General features: G+C 42.1%; 3 protein-coding genes across 10 annotated transcripts; all 3 read right to left on the reverse strand.

The window, feature by feature from the left end:
* LOC110431020 (enolase 1-like) lies at positions 1,441 to 6,228 on the reverse strand. Its single transcript, XM_021449516.1, has 17 exons — positions 5,990 to 6,228; positions 5,770 to 5,833; positions 4,636 to 4,700; positions 4,242 to 4,289; positions 4,027 to 4,113; positions 3,856 to 3,936; positions 3,671 to 3,772; positions 3,514 to 3,594; positions 3,354 to 3,428; positions 3,016 to 3,078; positions 2,855 to 2,935; positions 2,520 to 2,714; positions 2,374 to 2,424; positions 2,185 to 2,273; positions 2,038 to 2,089; positions 1,896 to 1,952; positions 1,441 to 1,796 (listed from the first exon to the last, which is right to left on the reverse strand). The coding sequence occupies exons 1-17, from the start codon at positions 6,056 to 6,058 to the stop codon at positions 1,716 to 1,718; spliced, it is 1,341 nt and encodes a 446-aa protein (XP_021305191.1). The 5' UTR covers positions 6,059 to 6,228; the 3' UTR covers positions 1,441 to 1,715.
* On the reverse strand, positions 9,157 to 13,969 carry LOC110431021 (enolase 1). Its single transcript, XM_021449517.1, has 17 exons — positions 13,627 to 13,969; positions 13,403 to 13,466; positions 12,349 to 12,413; positions 12,004 to 12,051; positions 11,789 to 11,875; positions 11,614 to 11,694; positions 11,428 to 11,529; positions 11,271 to 11,351; positions 11,111 to 11,185; positions 10,775 to 10,837; positions 10,614 to 10,694; positions 10,279 to 10,473; positions 10,139 to 10,189; positions 9,948 to 10,036; positions 9,801 to 9,852; positions 9,655 to 9,711; positions 9,157 to 9,559 (listed from the first exon to the last, which is right to left on the reverse strand). Exons 1-17 carry the CDS (start codon positions 13,693 to 13,695, stop codon positions 9,479 to 9,481), a joined length of 1,341 nt encoding a protein of 446 aa, XP_021305192.1. The 5' UTR covers positions 13,696 to 13,969; the 3' UTR covers positions 9,157 to 9,478.
* Positions 18,322 to 23,484, reverse strand: LOC110430847. 8 transcript variants are annotated; one of them, XM_021448942.1, is made up of 6 exons: positions 23,056 to 23,475; positions 21,408 to 21,525; positions 21,067 to 21,187; positions 20,206 to 20,348; positions 20,050 to 20,108; positions 18,322 to 18,943 (listed from the first exon to the last, which is right to left on the reverse strand). In XM_021448942.1, the coding sequence occupies exons 3-6, from the start codon at positions 21,125 to 21,127 to the stop codon at positions 18,883 to 18,885; spliced, it is 324 nt and encodes a 107-aa protein (XP_021304617.1). In that variant the 5' UTR covers positions 21,128 to 21,187; positions 21,408 to 21,525; positions 23,056 to 23,475; the 3' UTR covers positions 18,322 to 18,882. The 8 variants fall into 8 exon arrangements, 7 of the variants coding, with proteins under 7 accessions (XP_021304617.1, XP_021304618.1, XP_021304616.1 ...); XM_021448943.1 differs by lacking the exon at positions 21,408 to 21,525 and having other exon boundaries at positions 23,056 to 23,476; XM_021448941.1 differs by lacking the exon at positions 23,056 to 23,475 and having other exon boundaries at positions 21,408 to 22,472.

The raw sequence follows: 23,807 nt of genomic DNA on the forward strand, positions 1-23,807 counted from the left end.
AATGGTTTAATGGAGTAAAAGAAATAAGAAAGTCACTTGCATATGGCAAAACATGAAAGTCGCTCGCATATAGTAAGACCAGCAAGATTTTCTGTTGCGCAATTCCGACAAGTACGGACCACCACTCATCCCTCATCAGAATATAGAAAAACAATATTTTGTCCTTTTTTTTGTTTTTGGCTGTAGCTCCATTTGCTACTACAAGCCATGAATTAATGCCTTTTTTGTCTTTGGTTGTGGCTCTGTCTACCATTACAAGTCATGAATTAATGCGAAGGTTGTGGCTACATTTGTTGCTACAAGCCATGAATTGCTGCGGCTGTGGCTCTATCTGCCGCTACAAGCTGAAGCCGTTGCGAGTTTTCATGATGAATTCAAAAATGACTTAATAACAGAGCACGAGAAACAAGAGTCACTCACATATAGGAAGACCAACAACCAACAAGATTTTATGGAGTGCAAGATGCGGTTGTGGCTCCATCTGTCGATACAAGCCAAAGTCGTATGGCTCCATCTGCCGCTACAAGCCAAAGCTATAACGAGGGGTTTCCATGCTGAATTCGAAAATGGCTTGATAACATAGCAAAAACAAATAAGAAAGTCGCTCGCATATGAAAGACCAGCAAGATTTTCTATTGCACAAGATGAGGTTATGGCTTTATATGTTGCTATAAGCCGAAGAAGCATGGTTCTACTGTCGCTACAAGACGAATCTAGCGCTACAAACCACCGAAGCAGTGTGACTCCATATGCCGCTACAAGAGGAAGCCATGTGGCTCCATCTGCCATTACAAGCCAAAGCCATGTGGCCCCATCTACCAATACAAGTCCAAGTTGTGTAGCTCCATTTGCTCAGCCATGCGGAATTTCCATATTAAATTCAAAAATAGCATAATAACAGAGCAAAAGAAACAAATCGCTCGTATATAGAAGACCAACAAGATTTTCTATTATGCAGGAAGTGGTTGTGGCTCATCTGCTGCTACAAGCCAAAGCATCATGGCTCTATATGCCAATACAAAGGCTACGTTGTGGCTCTATATGCCGAAGCGGTGTGACTCTATCTGCTGAAGCGAGCTGTATGCTCCATTTGCCGCTACAAGACAAAGTCATGATAGAAGTTTCTATGCTAAATTCAAAAATGGTTTAATAACAGAGTGAAATAATAGAAAGTCACTCGCATATTTTTCTATTGTGTAAGTTGCGGCTATGGCTCTATTTACCCCTACAAGCCGAAGCAATGGCGATTTGGTAGACGGAGCCACAACCGAAGACGCTTGAACATTCGAAGCTGAGTATCGAAGATGTTAGAATGTCCAAGCTCCATTGCTACCAAAAAGATTTTCTATTGCGGCTATGGCTCTATTTACCCAATTACCCCTACAAGCCAAGCCATGGCGAGGGGTTTCCATGCTCAATACGAAAATGGTTTCACAAACCAAAAGAAACAAGAAGTCGTTTGCTTCCTGTTGCGTACCCATCAAAATCAGTCTGGGCAACGATATTACATCGAGTGCGGACCGCCACTCATCACCCAAAAAAAACAGTTTTTTTTTTGTTTGTTCCCACGACAAAATCACTAGTGTAGCTCTCCAGCAAACAAGACCATACTTTTATTGTGATAGTACAGACATTCTATCAGAAAAGCAACAGCAAACTAGTAGCTAAATAAGAAACATCCTCAACTTCTTTCTCCAGACTCTGGGCTCAAGTGGTTAGTAGGGCTCCACTGGTGCCCTGAACTTCGCTCCGGCATAGACTGCGGCAACACCGAGCTCTTCCTCGATCCTGAGGAGCTGCAACCACGAATGTTTGGTTCAGACTCGAGAGCCGTAAGCATAACCTGGTTGCGAAACGAAGAAGCCTTGCGCAGATGCGTGCGCTACCGCGCTTACCTGGTTGTATTTGGCTAGGCGCTCAGACCGGCAGGGAGCTCCTGTCTTGATTTGGCCCTGAAACGAAGTTATGGAAACCAGGTCAGTACCGAAGATGTTCAATTCAGACATTTTAAGTGTATATTTGCAGTTGACAGCATACCGTAGCCAGGCCAACTGAGAGGTCAGCTATGAAGGTGTCCTCAGTCTCGCCACTGAACAAATAAAAAGATAGAACAATTGAGCGAAACAGATCAAATAGGAAAGTTGGTTAAGTTTTCAAAAGCAAACAAAGAACTAAAATGGCTACCTCCTGTGGCTTGCCATCACTCCCCATCCGGCACGCTTGGACATTCTAACAGCTTCGATACTCTCGGTCACAGAGCCAATTTGGTTCACCTGTCACCGAGTAGTAATGGAGTTAGTCAACAGCCACTTACAATACAAGTAATCGTTACCCAGGCGAAAAGATTAGCGATATGAAATAGCAATGATTTACCTTCAAGAGAAGAGCATTGCAGGTCTTCTCATTGATGGCCTTGGCAACCCTCTGTACAGCGTCAGCACAGGTCAAGCAGGTAATCTTTAGAACTGCATGTTGTGCATAGAACTAGAGAAAAATCAATTACTTAAAATGTTACTCACAGTGGGGTTAGTAACGAGAAGGTCATCTCCTACAATCTGCACTTGCTGTCCAATCTCATCAGTGAGTTTGGCATAAGTGGTCCAGTCATCCTGATCGAATGGATCTTCGATAGACACAATAGGGTACTCAGATACAAAGGACTTGTACAGATCTTTCAGGCTGTCACCTGAAATTTTGTTTGAACCATCGTTGTTCTGGCCAAGAAAGTGAGTACACGTTGATATAAAATAAAAGCTCATATATTATCATAGCCTTATAGAATAACACATAAGGAATAGCTAAAGCCATAGGTAAATATAACTATAAAAGCACAATAGTAAGTTGCAATTCTTACCTCCTCCTTGAAATTAAGATCATACGTCTTGTCCTTCTCACTAAAGAATTCAGAAGCAGCAACATCCATTCCAATGACCACCTGCCACACAGATAAGTTGAATCAACTACACACACAAAGGTTTGTCTGTTAGTGAGCCAAGTACAAAAGAGAGGACGTACCTTTCCAGTGTAGCCAGCCTTTTCTATAGCTGCCTTCAGTAGTTCAAGGCCTTCTTTGTTTTCCTGCATATATTGGTTGTCATAGAAATTAGATTGTGAGATAAATGGATGTTGATGATTAATTTTGTAATTACCCTACAGTAAACATAGAAAAAATATCATAGTGTTCCTATAGTGAGAACATAGAGCAATAATTAGGCTAGCACCACTAACTTGCCAAATTTTGAATTATGTCCTGATCATCTTAAATATATGCTAGATAGCATCAAAAAATATATATAAGTAAGAATTGTTGTGCTAGCCTATGACAGCAGCAGAGAAGAACATATGGACATTACCTGAATGTTAGGTGCAAAACCACCTTCATCCCCAACATTTGTGGCATCTTGACCATACTTCTTCTTGATTATGCTCTGCATACAGTAGCATTTAGCATTCTGACTTCACATTCCTAGGGACCACACTTAAGATACTTCAATAGATGCATTAGTTGATCACCTTCAGGTTGTGGTACACCTCAACTCCCATCTTCATGGCCTCCTTGAACGAGGAGGCACCAGTTGGGAGGATCATGAACTCCTGTACAACAGTTAAATGATCAGAGAGTATAGTCGAGGCATGTAGTCAGAAAATCAGATTTCTCAAGGAATGTTACCTGCATGGCAAGCTTGTTCCCAGCATGTGATCCGCCATTAATCACATTAAAGGCAGGTACAGGGAGCACCAAAGTTTTGTTTCCAGCAAGATTTGCGATGTGCTGCAAATAAGTAAACTTTCAGGACACCCTCTAAATTGTGCATACAACATAATAATAAATTATAGCGGTAATGTTTGAAAGACCTGGTAAAGAGGAATCTTCTTCACCATAGCTCCAGCTTTACACACAGCAAGTGAAACGGCAAGAATGGCATTTGCGCCAAGCTTTATAGATTGAACATGACAAAGGAAATCAATACAAGCAGTGCAAGATGGAAGTCAAGTTTAGGAACACAAGTATGAACTCCATGATACCTTCTGTTTGCACCAGCCCCATTCGTTGGAGGTACCATCAAGCTGTTGGACCATGAAGTTGTCAATCTCAACCTGCTCAGTGGGGTCCTGAAACATAATTCACCATAATAAGATAGCTATCATGTGTTTTGGGTATCACATCATAGAAAAGTAGCTTTAGAATTGAGATATACCACATCAATGAAATCATGTAACTTTAGAATTGAGATACATACCTTTCCAACGATTGCTGGTCCAATAATTGTATTTACATTGCTCACAGCCTAGCAAAAGACAATACGACTTATTCCAATGTGAAAAAAGAAGACAACACATCAAAACAGAATGGTTGCAATCACTGACACAGGTTAGCTGTGGATTCAAATTTTAAGCCAAAAGCTACGTAGTAACATTAGTCAACTGAAGCTTTGAGCATAGCCTTTAAATAGGTTCTGAAATCAAATTTATCGCAAATAAAAGGGGGAGGATTCACATGTTGGTTTCTATTATATAAGTTAACCATGACCACTGGATGCATGAATGGCTACGGTGCATGCGAGTGCATGACAAATACAGCTAGTATTATACCCTTGCTCAGACTGAAATGGAGAAATTGGCTGGTTAACTAACCTTAAGAACACCCTTGCCAAGATAATCAGATCCTCCATCCCTCAACTCCAAGGCCTCATATATTCCTGAGAGAGTCAATTGTTCAAAGATAAAAATGTCAAATTCTGTGCATTAAATGTCTAACACATGGAATTTGTGGTAACTACAGAAGGCAACCTATTCAAAAAGTAATTGTGTCTCGACCACAAACTGAAATTTCACAAAAAGTCCACTCCAAACAAAATAGCAGATACTGACATCCCATAGTATACCACATCTAATATCTAAAAGTGTTTGGACCACAAACTGAAATTTCACAAAAAGTCCATTCCAAACGAAACAGCAGATGTTGATGTCCCATAATACCATATCTAATATCAATAGTATGTCTTTTTCTATGTTGCTAACATACCAAAATGATTAAATGACACAGTATCACATATAAATATGTTTCTTGATTCATTAGATAAGAATACTTCAGGGGAGGTCTATTGGCTTTAGTACTTTACTGCATTATTATTTCTGTGTTAATTGAAAACAAAATCATGCTTATAATCGATGATTGAAGCAAAGGTTGAGACAAGTGTAACTGAAAATAAACAGATAAACCAATAAATCACATTATATCTGAAAAACATTCTAATTAATAGTGAGACAATATAATAACAGAAGTTCAAAAGTCAAGTTTGTGTCCTGCTTCATTAACAGATCCAGATGGTAAGCAATTTTCAGATCAGCTAACCATGTGATGACGGTGATGATTCTGCTTTGAAACTATAAGATGATTTTTTATAAACCCTTCCCATTGAGTATTTCGATTCGCGCAGTAAAAAAAATAGCAAGGTTCTAAACAAGCGCTGGTCATGGCGGTGGAGAACAGACTGAAAACTTAGAACAAGAATATACGCATCAATCAGATCTAGCAACAAAACAACCGCGCGCACATCTCAGTCCTAGCCAGTTCAACATGACGAAGACTGTTATTATCACCCAACAACCAACAAACGCACAGTTATATGTCACAGAGCCACACAGCATCGACGATCTCAGACACCGCTCGAATCCGCTCGACACGCCCAGATCAAGCGAACCAAGCAGACCCTCACGAACAGAGCACGCTGGTAGATGGAGCAGAGCAGAGGCAGACAGACGTACCAGTGGATGCGCCGCTCGGCACGGCACCCCTCGCGTAGCTGCCGTCGCTGAGGCCGATGTCCACCTGCGCGCAGCGCAGCAGTTAATCCAGATTCATCATATCACAGGAAAACAAAAACCGGAGCACATCGGCACAGCGACGCGGCGAATCGGCACAGATCTCCGAATTCACAGCGCGCCCCATGGAAGACTGAGGAAAAACGAAACGAACGCGACGCACCTCGACGGTGGGGTTGCCGCGGCTGTCGAAGATCTGCCTCGCCTTCACCCACGTGATCGTGACCGCCATCTCGAAAAAGGCCTAGAAGCGCTCGCCCGCTCGCTCGCTCGCTATCTGTGGTGGGCTGGTGGCGTTTGCGGTTTTGCGCCTCGCCTCCGCGGCCGGCCGGGACTATTTGTAGAAGAAGAGAAGAGGGACGCCGCGGAGGGATGGACTGGGGCCACCTGGAGGTGACAGATGTTTGATCCCGTGGAGCCCGCCCGTCGGTGGCCTGGCTTGGAGGAGGGGAAGCTCCGCCCTCGGTTTGCACGGGGGCTGCGGCAGCAGATTCGATTTCTTGTTCCCTGGTGGTACTGTCTGTGTGCGCTCTCTCTCCTCTGCTGGTTTCCTTTCGTTCAAATTTAGGAACTTGCTTAATAATAATTACTGGAAAGTACCACACCATCGTCATTAGAAATTCTCCTCCGTTGAAAAGCTTGTTGGCTTCTTCGATCTGCGGCGGCTGCAGCAGCTGCCTCTGTTTGATTTCTTGACCTTCTATAATATCTGTAATCTATCATCAAGCAGTAGACAAGCAGCACATCCTCACAGGTTGTGGTTCTATCTGAGGCTACAAGCCGAAACCGTGGCAAGAGATTTGATGCGGCTGTGGCTCCATCTACCGCTACGAGTCATGCATTATTGTGGCTGTGACTTCATCTGTCACTGCAAGCTGAAGCTGTGCAGGTGAGTGGTTTCCATGTTGAATTTAAAAATAGCTTAACAAAGCAAAAGAAACAAGAAAGTTACTCGCATATAGAGAAACAAAAAAGTCGCTTGCATATGGCAAAAATCAGCAAGATTTTTCTGTTCCGACAAGTGCGGGCTACCACTCATCGAAATATAGAAAAACAACATCTTTTTCCCCTTTTTTGTCTTCGATTGTGGCTCCAACTGCCGCTACAAGCCATGAATTAATGCCTTTTTTGTCTTCTGTTGTGGCTCTATCTACCACTACAAGCCATGAATTAGTGCGACGGTTGTGGCTACATTTGCTGCTGCAAGCCATGAATTGTTGCGGTTGTGGCTCCATCTGCCGCTACAAGCTGAAGTTGTTGCGATGGATTTTCATGCTAAATTCGAAAATAGCTTAATAACACAGCAAAAGGAAACAAGAGTCACTCGCAATAACAAGACCAGCAACCAACAAGATTTTTAGGTGTGCAAGATGCGATTGTGGCTCCATCTACCGATACAAGCCGAAGTCGTGTGGCTCCATCTTCCACTACAAGTCAAAGTCATGACAAGGGTTTTCTATGCTGAATTCAAAAATGGCTCAATAACAAAGCAAAAGAAACAAGAAAGTCGCTTGCAAATAGAAGACCATCAAGATTTTTCGTTGCGCAAGATGAGGATGTGGCTTTATATGCTACTACAAGCCGAAGCAGCATGGCTCTATTGTCGTTACAAGACAAAGCAGTGTGGCTCTATTTGCAGCATAGCTGCCAAAGCAGTGTGGCTCTATCTGCTGCTACAAACCGAAGCCATGTGGCTCCATCTGCCGCTATAAGGCAAAGTCGTGTGGCTCCATTTGCTGCTACATGCCAAAGTCATGGCAAGAGGTTTCCACAGAGCAAAAGAAACAAGTCGCTCACATATGGAAGACTAATTGCGCAAAATGTAGTTGTGGCTTCATTCGCCGCTACAAGCCGCCAGTTGTTGAGAGAGGTTTTCATGTTGAATTCGAAAATGTCTTAATAACATAGAAAAAATACAAGAGTCACTCACATATATCAAGACCAGGAACCAACAAGATTTTCTAGTGCGCAATATGCGGTTGTCGCTCCATCTGCCGATACAAGCCAAAGTCGTGTGGCTCCATCCACCACTACAAGTCAAAGCCATGGCGAGGGGTTTCCATGCTGAAGTCGAAAATAGTTCAATAACAAAGCAAAAGAAACAAGAAAGTCGCTCGCAAATGGAAGACCATCAAGATTTTTCGAAGCGCGGAATGAGGTTGTTGCTCCATATGCCGTTACAACCCAAAGCAGTGTGGCTCTATTGTCGCTACAAGACGAAGTGGTGTGGCTCTATTTGTCGCTACAAGCCGCCAAAGTAATGTGGCTCTGTCTGCCACTACAAAGCTGAAGTCGTGTGGCTCCATCTACCACTACAAGGCGAAGTCGTGTGGCTCCATTTGTTGCTACATGTCAAAGTCGTGGCAAGGGGTTTCCATGCTAAATTCAAAAATAGCTTAGTACCATAGCAAAAGAAACAAGTCGCTCACATATGGAAGACCAGTTGCGCAAGATGTGATTGTGGCTCTATCCACCGCTACAAGCCAAAACATCATGGCTCTATATGCCAGTACAAGCCGAAGCAGTGTGGCGCTCGAAGCATACTACAAACCGAAGTTGCCGCTACAAGACTCAACTTTATAATAAGGACTCTTTAGGTATTGTATGGATACCTAAAGGTACGTTCAGCGTAGGCGCGTAGAGGGTAGAAATGTAGATCAAAATTTATTACTATAGCTATATATTCAATATAAAAGAATTTGAATTTTAGAATTAAAGATTCATAATATAAGACTTCTCAGCTCTTATCCATTTCTTTGAAATGAATACATCATTCAATTTGGAAGCAGGATAGTAAAGATTTCATTAACTTGCCAAATAAACGCTGATAGAAAAAAGAGTACATGTATGACAAGCATAAGAGCAACTCCAACAAATATGTTATCTAGCCTACTTTTATATTTTCAAAACAAAAATTAAAGTCCAATAAGTGTACTGTTTAGTTTGCTAAAATAGCAAATTTACTATTCCTAAACTTTTGCTTGTCATATATAGCGTGTAGAACTCTATGCTTTAAGTGAATTTTTTTATATTTTACACAATAGCTAAATCTTGTAGTTTAGAATATAATTTAAACTAGTCTATTAAAGATGCTCTAACATCTATGATTGGGTTGAAAATGGCATAAGCTTTGGGTATTTTGGCAAAGAAAAAGCTAGTCAAACAAAGAATAAAATTAAAACAGGTTTTCATGCTTAAATTCAAAAATGGCTTAATAACAGAGCAAAAGATAGAAAGTCTCTAGCATATGGCAAGATCATAATGATTTTCTGTTGTGCAAGATGCAGCTATGGCTCCATCTGCCGATAAAAGCAAAGCCATAGTAAAGAATTTCCATGCCGAATACGAAAATGTTTCATAGAGCAAAAGAAACAAGAAAGTCGCTTGCTTTCTGTGGAGTACCCATCAAAATCAGTTTGGGCAACGATATTACAACGAGTGCGGACCACCACTCCATCACTCATATCTAGAAAAACAGTTCTTTTTTTCTTTTTTTTTGTTCCCACGACAAAATCACTAGTGTAGCTCTCCGGCAAACAAGACCATACTTTTATTGTGATAGTACAGACATTCTATCAAAAAGCAGCAGCGAACTAGTAGCTCCACAAGAAACATCCTCGTCTTCTTTCTCCAGACTCTGGGCTCTCGTGGTTTAGTAGGGCTCCACTGGTGCCCTGAACTTTGCTCCGGCGTAGACTGCGGCATCACCGAGCTCTTCCTCGATCCTGAGGAGCTGCAACCACGAACGTTTGGTTCAGACTCAAGAGCCGTAAGCATAACCTGGTTGCGAAACGAAGAAGCCTTGCGCGCGCAGGTGCGCCCGCTTACCTGGTTGTATTTGGCCAGGCGCTCAGACCGGCAGGGAGCTCCTGTCTTGATTTGGCCCTGAAACGAAGTCATGGAGACCAGGTCAGTACCGAACATGTTCAATTCGGACAATATTTTAAGTGTATGTTCGCCAATTGACGGTGTACCGTAGCCAGGCCAACTGAGAGGTCAGCAATGAAGGTGTCCTCAGTCTCGCCACTGAAAAAATGAAAAGATAGAACAATTGAGTGAAACAGATCAAAAACGAAAGTTAGTTAAGTTTTCAAAAGCAAACAAAAAACTTAAATGGCTACCTCCTGTGGCTTGCCATCACACCCCATCCGGCACGCTTGGACATTCTAACAGCTTCGATACTCTCAGTCACAGAGCCGATTTGGTTCACCTGTCACCCGTGTAGCAATGGAGTTAGTCAACAGCCACTTACAATAAAGGTAATCCTTACCCAGGCGAAAAGATTAGCGATATGAAATAGCAATGATTCTACCTTCAAGAGAAGAGCATTGCAGGTCTTCTCATTGATGGCCTTGGCAACCCTCTGTACAGCACAGGTCAAGCAGGTACTGTTTAGAACTGCATGTTGTGCATAGAACTAGGAGGAAATCAATTACTTAAAATGTTACTCACAGTGGGGTTAGTAACAAGAAGATCATCTCCTACAATCTGCACTTGCTGTCCAATCTCATCAGTGAGTTTGGCATAAGTGGTCCAGTCATCCTGATCGAATGGATCTTCGATAGACACAATAGGGTACTCAGACACAAAGGACTTGTACAGATCTTTCAGGCTGTCACCTGAAATTTTGTTTGAACCATCGTTGTTCTGGCCAAAAAAGTGAGTACACGTTAATATAAATAAAAGCTCATATATTATCATAGCCTTAGAGAATTAACACATAAGGAATAGCTAAACCTATAGGTAAATATAAATATAAAAGCATAATAAGAAGTTGCAATTCTTACCTCCTCCTTGAAATTAAGATCATAAGTCTTGTCCTTCTCACTAAAGAATTCAGAAGCAGCAACATCCATTCCAATGACCACCTGCCACACAGATAAGTTGAATCAACTACACACACAAAGGTTTGTCTGTTAGTGAGGAAAGTACAAAAGAGACGACATACCTTTCCAGTGTAGCCAGCCTTTTCTATAGCTGCCTTCAGTAGTTCAAGGCCTTCTTTGTTTTCCTGCATATATTGGTTGTCATAGAAATTAGATTGTGAGATAAATGGATGTTGACGATTAATTTTGTAATTACCCTACAGTAAACATAGAAAACAAATCATAGTGTTCCTATAGTGAGAACATAGAGCAATAATTAGGCTAGCACCACTAACTTGCCAAATTTTGAATTATGTCCTGAACATCTTAAATATGCTAGATAGCTTCAAAAAATATATACAAGTAAGAATTGTTGTGCTTGCCTATGACAGCAGCAGATAAAAGCATATGGACATTACCTGAATGTTAGGTGCAAAACCACCTTCATCCCCAACATTTGTGGCATCTTGACCATACTTCTTCTTGATTATGCTCTGCATACAGTAGCATTTAGCATTCTGACTTCACATTCCTAGGGACCACACTTAAGATACATCAATAGATGCATTAGTTGCTCACCTTCAGGTTGTGGTACACCTCAACTCCCATCTTCATGGCCTCCTTGAACGAGGAGGCACCAGTTGGGAGAATCATGAACTCCTGTACAACAGTTAAATGATCAGAGAGTATAGTCGAAGCATGTAGTCAGAAAATCAGATTTCTCAAGGAATGTTACCTGCATGGCAAGCTTGTTTCCAGCATGTGATCCTCCATTAATCACATTAAAGGCAGGTACAGGGAGCACCAGAGTTTTGTTTCCGGCAAGATTCGCGATGTGCTGCAAATAAGTAAAACTTTCAGGACACCCTCTAAATTGTGCGTACAACACAATAATAAATCATAGCAGTAATGTTTGAAATACCTGGTAAAGAGGAATCTTCTTCACCATAGCTCCAGCTTTGCACACAGCAAGTGAAACCGCAAGAATGGCATTTGCTCCAAGCTTTATAGATTGAAACACGACATCAAAGGAAATCAATACAAGCAGTGTAAGATGGAAGTCAAGTTTAGGAACATAAGTATGAACTCCATGATACCTTCTGTTTGCACCAGCCCCATTCGTTGGAGGTACCATCAAGCTGTTGGACCATGAAGTTGTCGATCTCAACCTGCTCAGTGGGGTCCTGAAACATAATTCGCCATAATAAGATAGCTATCATGTGTTTTGGGTATCACACCATAGAAAAGTAGCTTTAGAATTGAGATATACCACATCAATGAAATCATGTAACTTTAGAGTTGAGATACATACCTTTCCAACAATTGCTGGTCCAATAATGCTATTTACATTGCTCACAGCCTAGCAAAAGACAATACGGCTTATTAGTCCAATGTGAAAAAAGAAAACAACACATCAAAACAGAATGGTTGCAATCAGACACATGTTAGCTGTGGATTCAAATTTTAAGCCAAATTAAATAGGTTCTCAAATCAAATTTATCGCAAATAAAAGGGGGAGGATTCACATGTTGGTTTCTATTATATAACATGACCACGGGATGCATGAATGACTACGGTGCATGCGAGTGCATGACAAATACAGCTAGTATTATACCCTTGCTCAGACTGAAATGGAGAAATTGGCTGGTTAACTAACCTTAAGAACACCCTTGCCAAGATAATCAGATCCTCCATCCCTCAACTCCAAGGCCTCATATATTCCTGAGAGAGTCAATTGTTCAAAGATAAAAATGTCAAATTATGTGCATTAAATGACTAACATATGGAATTTGAGGCAACTACAGAAGGCAACCAATTCAAAAACTAAATGTATCTCGACCACAAACTGAAATTTCGCAAAAAGTCCATTCCGACCAACCAAAATAGCAGATACTGACATCCCATAGTACCACATCTAATATCTAAAAGTGTCTGGACCACAAACTGAAATTTCATATAAAGTCCATTCCAAACGGAACGGCAGATGTTGACGTCTCATAATACCATATCTAATATCAATAGTATGTCTTTTTCTATGTTGCTAACATAGCAAAATGGTTAAATGGAACGGTATCACATATAAATATGTTTCTTGATTCATTAGATAAGAATACTTCAGGGGAGGTCTACTGGCTTTAGTGCTTTACTATATTATTTCTGTGTTAATTGAAAACAAAATCATGCTTATAATCGATGATTGAAGCAAAGGTTTAGACAAGTGTAGCTGAAAATAAATAGATAAACAAATAAATCACATTATATCTGAAAAAACATTCTAATTAATAGTGAGACAGTATAATAACAGAAGTTCAAAAGTAAGTTTGTCTCCTGCTTCATTAACAGATCCAGATGGTAAGCAATTTTCAGATCAGCTGACCATGTCATGACGGTAACGATTCTGCTTTGAAACTAAACTATAAGATGATTTTTATAAACCCTACCCAGGGAGTATTTCGATTCGCGCAGTAAAAAAAATAGGAAGGTTCCAAACAAGCGCTGGTCATGGCGGCGGAGAACAGACTCTAAACTTAGAACAAGAATATACGCATCAATCAGATCTAGCAACAAAACAACCGTCCTAGCCAGTTCAATACGACGAAGGACTGTTATTATCACCCAACAACCAACAAACGCACCGAATCCCCTCGAGACGCCCAGATCAAGCAAACCAAGCAGTCGCTCAGGAACAGAACAGAGGCAGACAGACGTACCAGTGGATGCGCCGCTCGGCACGGCACCCCTCGCGTAGCTGCCGTCGCTGAGGCCGATGTCCACCTGCGCGCAGGGCACCAGTTAATCCAGATTCATCATTTCACAGGAAAACAAAAACCGGAGCACATCGGCACAGCGACGCGGCGAATCGGCACAAATCACCGAATTCACAGCCCCCCGCCCCCATGGAAGAATGAGCAAAAACGAAACGAACGCGACGCACCTCGACGGTGGGGTTGCCGCGGCTGTCGAAGATCTGCCTCGCCTTCACCCACGTGATCGTGACCGCCATCTCGAAAAAAAAAAGCCCTAGAAGCGCTCGCCCGCTCGCTCGCTCGCTATCTGTGGTGGGCTGCTGGTGGCGTTTGCGCTTTTGCCTCGCCTCCGCGGCCGGCCGGGACTATTTGTAGAAGATCAGAGGGACGCCCCGCGGAGGGATGGACTGGGGCCACCTGGCGGTGACGGATGTTTGAGCGGGTGGAGCCCGCCCGTCGGTGGGCCTGGCCCTAAGGCTTTGCTTGGAGGAGGGGAAGGTCCGCCCTCGGTTTCCACGGCGGCTGCGGCAGCATATTCGATTTCTTGTTCCCTGGTGGTACTGTCTGTGTGCGCTCTCTCTCCTCTGCTGGTTTCCTTTCGTTCAAATTTAGGAGCTTGCTTAGGCCTTGTTTAGTTCTCAGAAAATTTTGCAAAATTTTTCAGATTCTCCGTCACATCGAATCTTTAGACGCATGCATGGAGTATTAAATATAGACGAAAATAAAAACTAATTACACAGTTTGGTCGAAATTGACGAGACGAATCTTTTGAGTCTAATTAGTCCATGATTGGACAATATTTGTCAAATACAAACGAAAGTGCTACAGTGTCCATTTTGCAAATTTTTTTGGAACTAAACAAGGCCTTAATAATTACTGGAAAGTACCACTATCACACCATCATTAGAAATTCTTCTCTGTTGAAAAGCTGTGGTGGCTTCTTCAATCTGCGGCGGCGGTGGCGGCGGCTGCCGCAGCTGCCTCTGCCTGATTTCTTGAATTTCTTTTACTATATCTATAATCTATCTATACAATTCCTCAAAAACATAATCTTTCTATACACAAGCAGGCTCTATAATCATTATTACAAGTCGTTCAATAAGCAAGAGAGATAACAATCATGGTTGAAAGTTCTCACTATGAGGCTCCAAGCAGAAATCCCAAATTTGATTGACATAAATCAAACAGGTTTCATCAAGGAAAGAGCCATCTCTGACACTTTTGTGTTTGCAATGGAGTTAGTTCAAGTCTGTCACAAAAGGAGAATGTCGGCAATCGTGTTAAAACTGGACTTCGCGAAAGCTTTTGACACTGTAAATTGGGATGGATTGCAGAGGGTACTTAGAGCAAGGGGCTTCCCAGAAAAATGGTTGATGTGGATCAGCTCCATCCTAAACTCTGCGCTGACTGCTGTTTTGGTGAACGGATGTGCAGGCCCTTGGATCCAATGTAAACGGGGTCTACGTCAAGGGGATCCCCTCTCTCCATACTTATTCTTACTAGTGGCTGAAACTCTGCAGAGGCTGATCCGGTAAGATGCAGCCATCAGGCACCCGACTGAAGCCAATCGCCCTTGTGCAGTTCTCCAATATGCCGATGATACGCTAATAGTTCTAAGGGGCGACCTCGCTGGTGCTGCAGCTGTCCGCCAAACACTGGACACCTTCGCGGCATTGTCTGGTTTTCAGATCAACTATGACAAGAGTACTCTTGTACCAATCCATATGGATGAAGCGATTGTTTCTTTATGTGTGCAGGCGATCGGCTGCAAAAGAGAATCCTTCCCACAGCCATACCTGGGCCTTTCCTTGTCCATCAACAAACTACCACTGTCTGCCTTCACCTCTCAGATCGACAAAGCTGGTCGACGTCTAAGTGCTTGGCAAGCAAGTTTCCTGAACAAAATGGGGAGAACAGTGCTCATCAACTCGATTTTGGACTCGCAGTTAGTATATCTAATGAGCTCACTGCAGTTGCCACCGGGTATGATTTCGAAGATGGACAAAACTAGACGAGCTTTCCTGTGGTCTGGGGCCAAGGATGGCAAAGCATCGCCTGCAGCTTGCCTGGTGGCCTGGACAGCGGTGTGCAATCCTAAGGATTTGGGTGGAATAGGCGTCAGGGACATCGGCATCCAGAACATCTCCCTGTTGCTGAAGCTGATGCATCGACTACACTGTCCCTCCTCATCTGCCTGGTCTCAGTGGGTACAAGAGCGCGCCTCTTGCAACTCTTCACGGTGACATCCATGGTGATCACTGGAATACACTTCCTACTACCTCTCTACGAGGCTATCACATCTGTGCATATCGGTAATGGGAAGTCAACCTCCTTCTGGAATGATGTATGGCTGGGGGAGGATGCACTTGGGGATGCCTTCCCACTGCTTCTGAGCCATTGCACATTCAAGAATGCCACGGTCAGCGAGGTTATCAAGAATGGAATCGGCCCGTACATGGTGCCACGGATCACCCCCCAAGCGCGTAATGAACTGCTACAGCTCAACGAAATGATCCACCAGGTTGAACTTTCTGATGTGCCGGACAAGCGGGAGTCAATGTTCTGTACACAAGATTCAAGGCTTGATAGTGGGGCCATCTACAGAATGCTAAAGGCTAAGGGACAGCCGGCATCTGCAAGTGCTACCTTCATTTGGAAGTCCTTTGCACCACCGAGAGTACAACTGTTCATGTGGTTGCTCTCACAAGATAGACTCCATACCAGGGCACTCCTAATGCGGAAGCATGTCATTGATCACTCAACTTGTGAAGTCTGCGGGCAGCATGAAGAAACCCAGGCACACATCTTCTGCTCCTGTGGTTTGGCAACCCAACTTTGGAATTGTCTGGGTATCGATGCTCCCCTCCAACCAGACAATGTCACTTCCTGGCCGCGCCCGGATATGATCCCAAGTGAAGGCTTCTCTACCTTCATAGCCCTATGTTGTTGGCAATTGTGGAAGTCCAGAAACGAGAAGGTCTTCAGGAATCAAGCCACCGGATTGAATCAACTACTGCAGCAATGCTCGGCGGTTTCAGTCCAATGGGGGTTCAGACTCCAACCATCCAAGCGCCATATTGTGCAAGCATGGGCACTAGCCTTCGAGTCGGCGAGACAAGGGGAAGGATGAGTGTCTTATTTCACTAGATTTCGATCTGAACTTTTCTGTACGTATCTAAACTTCATCAGTCCGATGGAGATGTAAAAGTTCAATGACATTAGGCCATTCAGGGCCGATATGAAATACAAAATACTCAGGTGGGGAGCGACTCCCCACCCCCGTTGACAGTCAAAAAAAAAAATCATGGTTGAAATTTTGGTTTTACAATGAGCGAGTCAAATAGACCAATATTGACTTTTTTTAAAAAAATAAGAGAGAGATCGTTGTGTTATCGTGTTATGATATATTAACTATTCTGATGACTTGATGAGGTACATCTTGCTGCAGATCATAATAATAATATTTATATGCCTCGAGTATGGTCTCTTAGATTTAACTATTCTTTATTTACTACAAAATTTCCAGATTTAACTTTTAAGGAGTTACTTAAATTACACTGGAAAAAAGAACTAATGGCACAAGAGGACACGAGAGCTTTCAGCGCTTTTAGAGATCAAAGGCACATGTTAGGTAGGCACGGGAAAAGGAGAAGGCCAAGTGGCACTTTTGCATCGCCGCCTTGCTCACCATCTGGCAATCTGGCATTCTGGCTCTTCTGTACAGTTGATCTAGGGAAAAAAAGAAACTTGGGCTGATCCAATCAGACGTGCAATTTTCATCCAAAAAAAAAAAAAATCAGACGTGCAACTCTGTCGACGAAAGTAACAGCTCGTCTAGATGACTAGGCAGCAAGCATGATGGTGGGCTTAATCTTTCCACCCGCACATAGTCACAACCAGCTCTTCCTTTTGTCTAGAATGCTGACACACTTGGCGCATAAAAAGGTCATTCTGAAGTTTCTTAGCATTATTAATCTTTCTGGAACAAAGATACGTCGCTGTTGACACGACCAGGGGACTAGTACTCGAGAATTATTTCTCAAGTTATTACACGGCTCATTTATTTGGACCAGACCCGGAATTCAGAGATGAACGGAAGCATGACAGGAGCTCAAAGTTGGGGTTGTCAAAATACAAGCCACACACGGTCGGAAAATTAATATCAAATTATCAGTATACGCACATAGTATATGGCTAGAAAATGATTTGGGCTTCTGGTAAACCTTTCCTTTTCCATTACCGTTGACCATAGGTCCTTGTCATGTTGTCCCCAGAGCTGGAATTTGCCCCCCTCGTTTTTGTTTCTTTGTCCCAGGGAGCCTGGCCGTGACCTGGGTGGCAAACACTGCTCGTGTCATGCCAATAATGCCACCATTTCAAATTGATTGGAAAGTTTAGTCGTTCGACATTGCCCTTCCATATTTTTCTTATATATATGTAAACATCGTTATAACGATGATGCAATATGGCACTCTTACATGATGAATCGTTACATGTTAGAACGAATAAATAAACGACCATAATGTTCAAAGCCCTTCGTCTGAAGAATGAGTGACTCGCTGACACTGAAGGATGGCTACAAGAGACTTAAAAACTCTCAGGACAAAAGAAAATGAGTACCTAGCTCTTTCTGGTACCCACAACCACAATAGCAGAATAAAACTCTCAGGACAAAAAAAAAGGACCTGCCTCTTTCCTGTTCCCACAACCACAGCAGCAGAATAAAAATCCCAGGAAAAAAAAAGAGAGGACCCTGCTCTTTCATGTACTCACAACCACAACAGCAGAATAAAAATTCTCTGGGAAAAGAAATGAGGACCTAGCTCTTTCCTGTACCAATAACCACAACAGCAGAATTTGTTCCACATACCACAACAATAACAGGCCCAAAAGACATACTCGTATATTTATTTCTATACTAGTAACTCATGGATCCGATGGGCGATAGAGAACCACCATTTGGAGGCCAATTTATCACATTTGGAGGCATGCAATTTATCACAGAAACTCTTGCAGTTTCTTCAACTGTGATTGCACACTGACACTGAACCACCAATATGCCTGCACGTAAACAACATAACGTGGAGGCAGTCCAAGCCAACAAAAAAAAAGAGAACGGAATATTTCTTACACATTGCAGGAGCATAAGAATCAAGATGAAGAGAGAGAGAAAAAAGTGAGATAATGAGACATCTGAAATCATGAGTAACGACTTGCTTCACTAGAGCAATATGAGCTAGGAAAAATACGTTATTAAACAAAGCACCTTGACTTGCATCAAGTTTAAACAAAGCAAGTCGATGATTCAGCTGCAGATATCCAAGATCAGCAAGATGGCAGTCACAAGCCTAAAAGATGCCTCAGCTAGCAGGCAATGATTTCGAAGACTTCCTCATTCTGTGAGCATCGATTTGCAGTACAGTGCCCATGTCTGCTGTAAGCATTCATGTTGGTGGCTGCCATGCCCCTGGCTCTGGCTTGAAAGACACCCATCTTCTACCATACCTATAGTGCAATTCAGCTCTACATTAGGGGTTGTTGTAGCTTTGTAGCATGAAACCCTCCAATGCACCAAGCATAGTGGTGTTAAAAAAAGAACATCAACTAAGATCCAGGCATCGAGCATATTCAAGTATTTGATCAAGATAAAGTTATTACAGAAGTTAGTAGAAACCCAGAAAACTTGACAGTTTATTGGATCCTCACATCACATAATTCAGTGGCAAAGTATTGTATGCATAAAAGTTCCTCTTGATGTTGTGCCTTGGTTCTTGACTTTATGTTGAATGCACGGTATATGTGCGCTAGACCACTACAGATTGATGACACTCCCAAGTCTAAAGATATAGAGGTTCTGTCCCAGCCCCTCTCTTTTCCTCCCCCGGCCAGGCGGCCAGCACTAAATTTTCGGTGCTTACTTACAAATTCCAAGATGACAAATCAGAACCTCAAACACTGCTGCAGAACCACAAACATATACTAGTAAGCCTAGATGAATGTATGAAATCAAGAAGGTCACTAAGAATAATCACGCCATCAGCACTTGAAGGGCAGGAGGTAGTACAAAAAACAAAGGCATAGCTGTAGTTACTGAGCATGCACATTCATTTGGCAAACAAACTGGAAGGCAAACAGCTGGAGTGGCTACTAGGATAGGTGACAACTGTGTACTTAGTAATATACTGACACACTCTACATGATGCATCCAAGAGTAGATATCATAATTGGCCCAGACCAACAAGGCATTTCATCTGAAGCAGTAACAAAAGTAATTCAACTGACAGAATATAATCGGCAGAGATCAGAAAAGCTTAAAAACAGAATCATATTACAGATGTTTTAGTGCACTAGTTACTAGTTAGACTTTCATTGTGCTTGCTTTGCAACATAAATAAACTAAAGAAAAACTAAGTGAGAGATAACACAGGAACACAATAGAATAAAGAAAACCTCAGTAATCATCATGTAAGAAACAGCACACTAGTACTACAATACACTATTTCCAGTAAAGTAACTTCACATTAAGACAAGGAAACAATATGTTTTGCCTGTCTGGAAAATCATGTTTTCTTCAATGGAGGTAGCATATATCACAGAAGATACAGCCTAACCATGCCTCAAACTCTTCCTCTTCATCCTCATCTTTATTTAGATATTCATATTCACCGTCCTATAGAATAATAAGGGGAAGCACATGCAGTTAGCAACAAAATAGCAAAAATGTTAAATTATGACCTGAACAAAAACAGAAAATTGAATCACCATACGTCATCATCAGAGCTGCTTAATGCATCAAAATCAAATGGTAAATATCCATCCAAGTGACCACCAGTGTCTGCATCAGCCTCAACCGGGTGCAGCATATCAGGACTTCCATGGTTTTTATTTTTACAGCCAAAACAATGGCCACCTTCATCACAAAGACATAAGGCAAGAAACAGACATATTACCAACCATGCACAAACAGATGTAGTAGCGACTAATTCAAGGTAGAGAAAAATGTATAGAAGTTTAAGACAATGCACAAATTTAAATTGCAAGGGTTATGTAAGAATAATAAACTACTAAAACATAACACGCCAGGCAAACAAACAAACTGTCTTGTTAGTATAATAGGAATTGCAAATCACATTCTACATTCAGCCAAAAAAAGATCTACATCTAATAGAAGAGTAAGTGCCATATCAGCAACCATGCACAACCAGATGTTAATAACTCAAGTAATTTAAGGTAAGGAGAATTTTATATACACAATAAGTACAAGTCATGTGCATGAAACAGTTAAAGATATTACATGGTCATAAACTGCAGGGGTCTGTACTCAATAAATAAGCAACAAATTTACAACCATATACATATGTAACAGAAGAGCTAGCACAAGCAGAACCTGTATTTTTTAAATTTTTTATGTGCCAACATAAGCTATTGTCAAATACATACATGCAGGGTCTCTCGATTTGAGTTGCAAAAGTGTGACCATAGCAAAAGGCCACATGAAGGAATGCCCTTAAGAATATATGTATTAAAAAAAATCCTTTGGACCATGTATTTGACGTAAAACTGTGACTGAACCCCTAACCACCACGACGAGTATGTAGAGGTTAATTTAAGATAAGAGTGTGGGATACCCTTAGCTTCAAATTCGATCATGCAGCAACAGTTGACCTCCCAGACCTTTTTTCCTTGCATATGCGAAACTTCAGCAAAGAATAGTTTGTTGCCAGTGCTGTGGTCATCATCAGCTTCTTTCTGCTTTCATGTGAAATTGAAATGGTAATACCACCTGTGGTTCTCATAAATGATTTGTTTCATCTGCTTAATGAAACACGTGCCAATGCATGTTCTCGAAAAAAAATAAATGATTTGTTTCATCAAAAGATCTTCGAGTTCATGCGCAAGATTCTAAAGTAAGAAGAGAAAACTGTAGCATCAGAGAGAGAGAGAGAGAGATAGAGAGAGAGAGACTGACCCCAAAAAGATTGTTTTGGTCATTAAACTGGTCCAGTATAGCTTGAGCCAAGTGCCACTTCTCACTACAGGTATTCTCACTACTTAACGAATTGAGACCTCCCTTTGTTGTACTAATCCTGTTTGAGTTCAATAATCAACAAAAGTTGCTTGTAATGGAGATAAAAGAACTTTGCCTTGTTTCACACTGCCATAAATCAAGAAAGCTATTGATAGCATTTTCAGTTTTATCTATGCTCTGAAACAGTCCACCCACATTAGGGTATATCCAGAAAGATCCCCTCCTGTCAATCCTAATGTAGAACACCTCAAATGAGTTTGCAGGATAGTAGATCAAAATGTTAGGCCCAAGAGTTGGTAGAGAGCCATCAATGGTGTTAAGCGGCACTGTTCTTGCACTGGCAGTGATCGACTCTTCCGATGAACTGTCAAGATACTCGTCCAAGGAGGAAACATCTAGTGCTTGCAGAGTTAGTACAGACGTGGAGTCAGCAGACCTGAATCGGAATGTTCTGGATGAGACATCAATGGTGCTCTGCGTAGGCCTTGTTTAGTTCGAATCAAAATCAAAAACTTTTCAAGATTTCCCGCCACATCGAATCTTGCGGCACATGCATGAAGCATTAAATATAGATAAAAAAAGATAACTAATTGCACAGTTTTTGGATTTAAACAAGGCATTCATATGATGTACTAGTGTCGAGCAACTTCTCCAACTCCAAGGATGAAACAACACCTTCTACAAGCTTCTGCTCAGATGAATTGTCAAGAAACTCATCCAAGGGTGGAGCATCTGGCTCCTCAGAGCTGGAGCATATGTGAAATCAGCAGCACCTGCCACAGGCTTCTGACAAGTGGATGCGGAAATGCTGGATTAGCTCCCAATGGTTTCATGTGGCACAGTTGGTGGACTGGCGTGGTGTTAGGCAACTCCTCCAAGGACAAAAACATTGGGGCCTTGTTTAGTTCCCAAAAAATTTTACAAATTTTTTCAGATTCCCCATCACATCAAATCTTTAGACGTATGCATAGAGTATTAAATATAGACGAAAATAAAAACTAATTGCACAGTTTGGTCAGAATTGACGAGACGAATCTTTTGAGCCTAGTTAGTCTATGATTGGACAATATTTGTCAAATACAAACGAGAGTGCTACAGTGTCGATTTCTAAAAAAAATTTGGAACTAAACAAGGCCGTGTCTTGCAGAGTTTGTGTAGATGCAGACTCAGCACTACCTGCCTCAGGCGCCTTACGCCTAAAGAGGAGGAAGCAGCAGGATGAGTACTAACAAATCCATATTTAAGAACAATAATTGTGTGATATTATACAAGTAGCCAGATGTCACAAATTCATAAAACGAATACTCTCAGTTCAACTGAAATATATACAAATGCAGCAATTTAGGGGCGTTTTCTCCTGTTGGTAGATTATGAAACAACTCCCGTTCCACCCCAGGGTAATGATCATGAGTTTTTTCTGCCCTAGGAATCAACAACGCTAGCTTAATCCGATAGAACCTGGCTTCACAAAATGTCTAGATTGACCAGCATGTAACGTAAACCTAAAATTAGATTGGACTAATAATATGCAATAAACCTAACACAAGATCGCCGTTAAAGAACATGAAAACAGATTGAGAGATCGTACGGTGTACAAAGCGGCAAGCAGGTCCTCCTTGGGGTTTGACGGGCTCTGCGGGCGGGGGACGGGTGGCGGATCTGCCCTTCTCCTTCTCCACCACCGACGGGTCGACAAGGGGAGGCTCAATCTGCCTACATGGTGCCGCCGCGCCGAGCCCTGGTGGGGACTGGGGGCCTGGGGCCATACATGGATTTTGATTTCGAGGAACTGGTGTGGTGACTGGTGAGTCTGCTAGATGCTACTCCATTCCATAACAGAATGGGAAGGAGGGAAAGTAGATGGCGACCATTTCATAACAGAGATCGATGGGAGAGAAGGCCTCTGGAGACATAAGAGGCCTGGATGGAATCAAGATGACTGAAACTCTGAAGAAATGTTCAGACTTCATAACATTGTTCGTTCAGAGTTGAATGCTGGCCACTCTGAAGAAATGTTCAGACTTCATAGAAGTCCAACCCAGGACTTGGGACTCCTCTGCCACTGCTGCACAGATGCATTTTTCCTATCAATCAAAGCATATAGAACATCATAATGAGATATTGGGATGAAGATGAGGGGGCAGCAAAAGAATACGATCGTGTAGCTAGAGACTAGATTTTCCGAAGGCCTGTTCTTTTTTCCATGCATGCCATAAGGACGTAAAATTTCACCAATGGAAGCAAAGTCACTATGTCACTATATCTCGACAGCTTTGTGGTTATTTTCTGATCCTGTAGGGAAGCCTCTCATCAGCTGGGATGAGCTAAAATAACGAAAAT

This window comes from Sorghum bicolor, chromosome 10 (assembly GCF_000003195.3).
Source record: "Sorghum bicolor cultivar BTx623 chromosome 10, Sorghum_bicolor_NCBIv3, whole genome shotgun sequence".
Classification (NCBI taxonomy): domain Eukaryota; kingdom Viridiplantae; phylum Streptophyta; class Magnoliopsida; order Poales; family Poaceae; genus Sorghum; species Sorghum bicolor.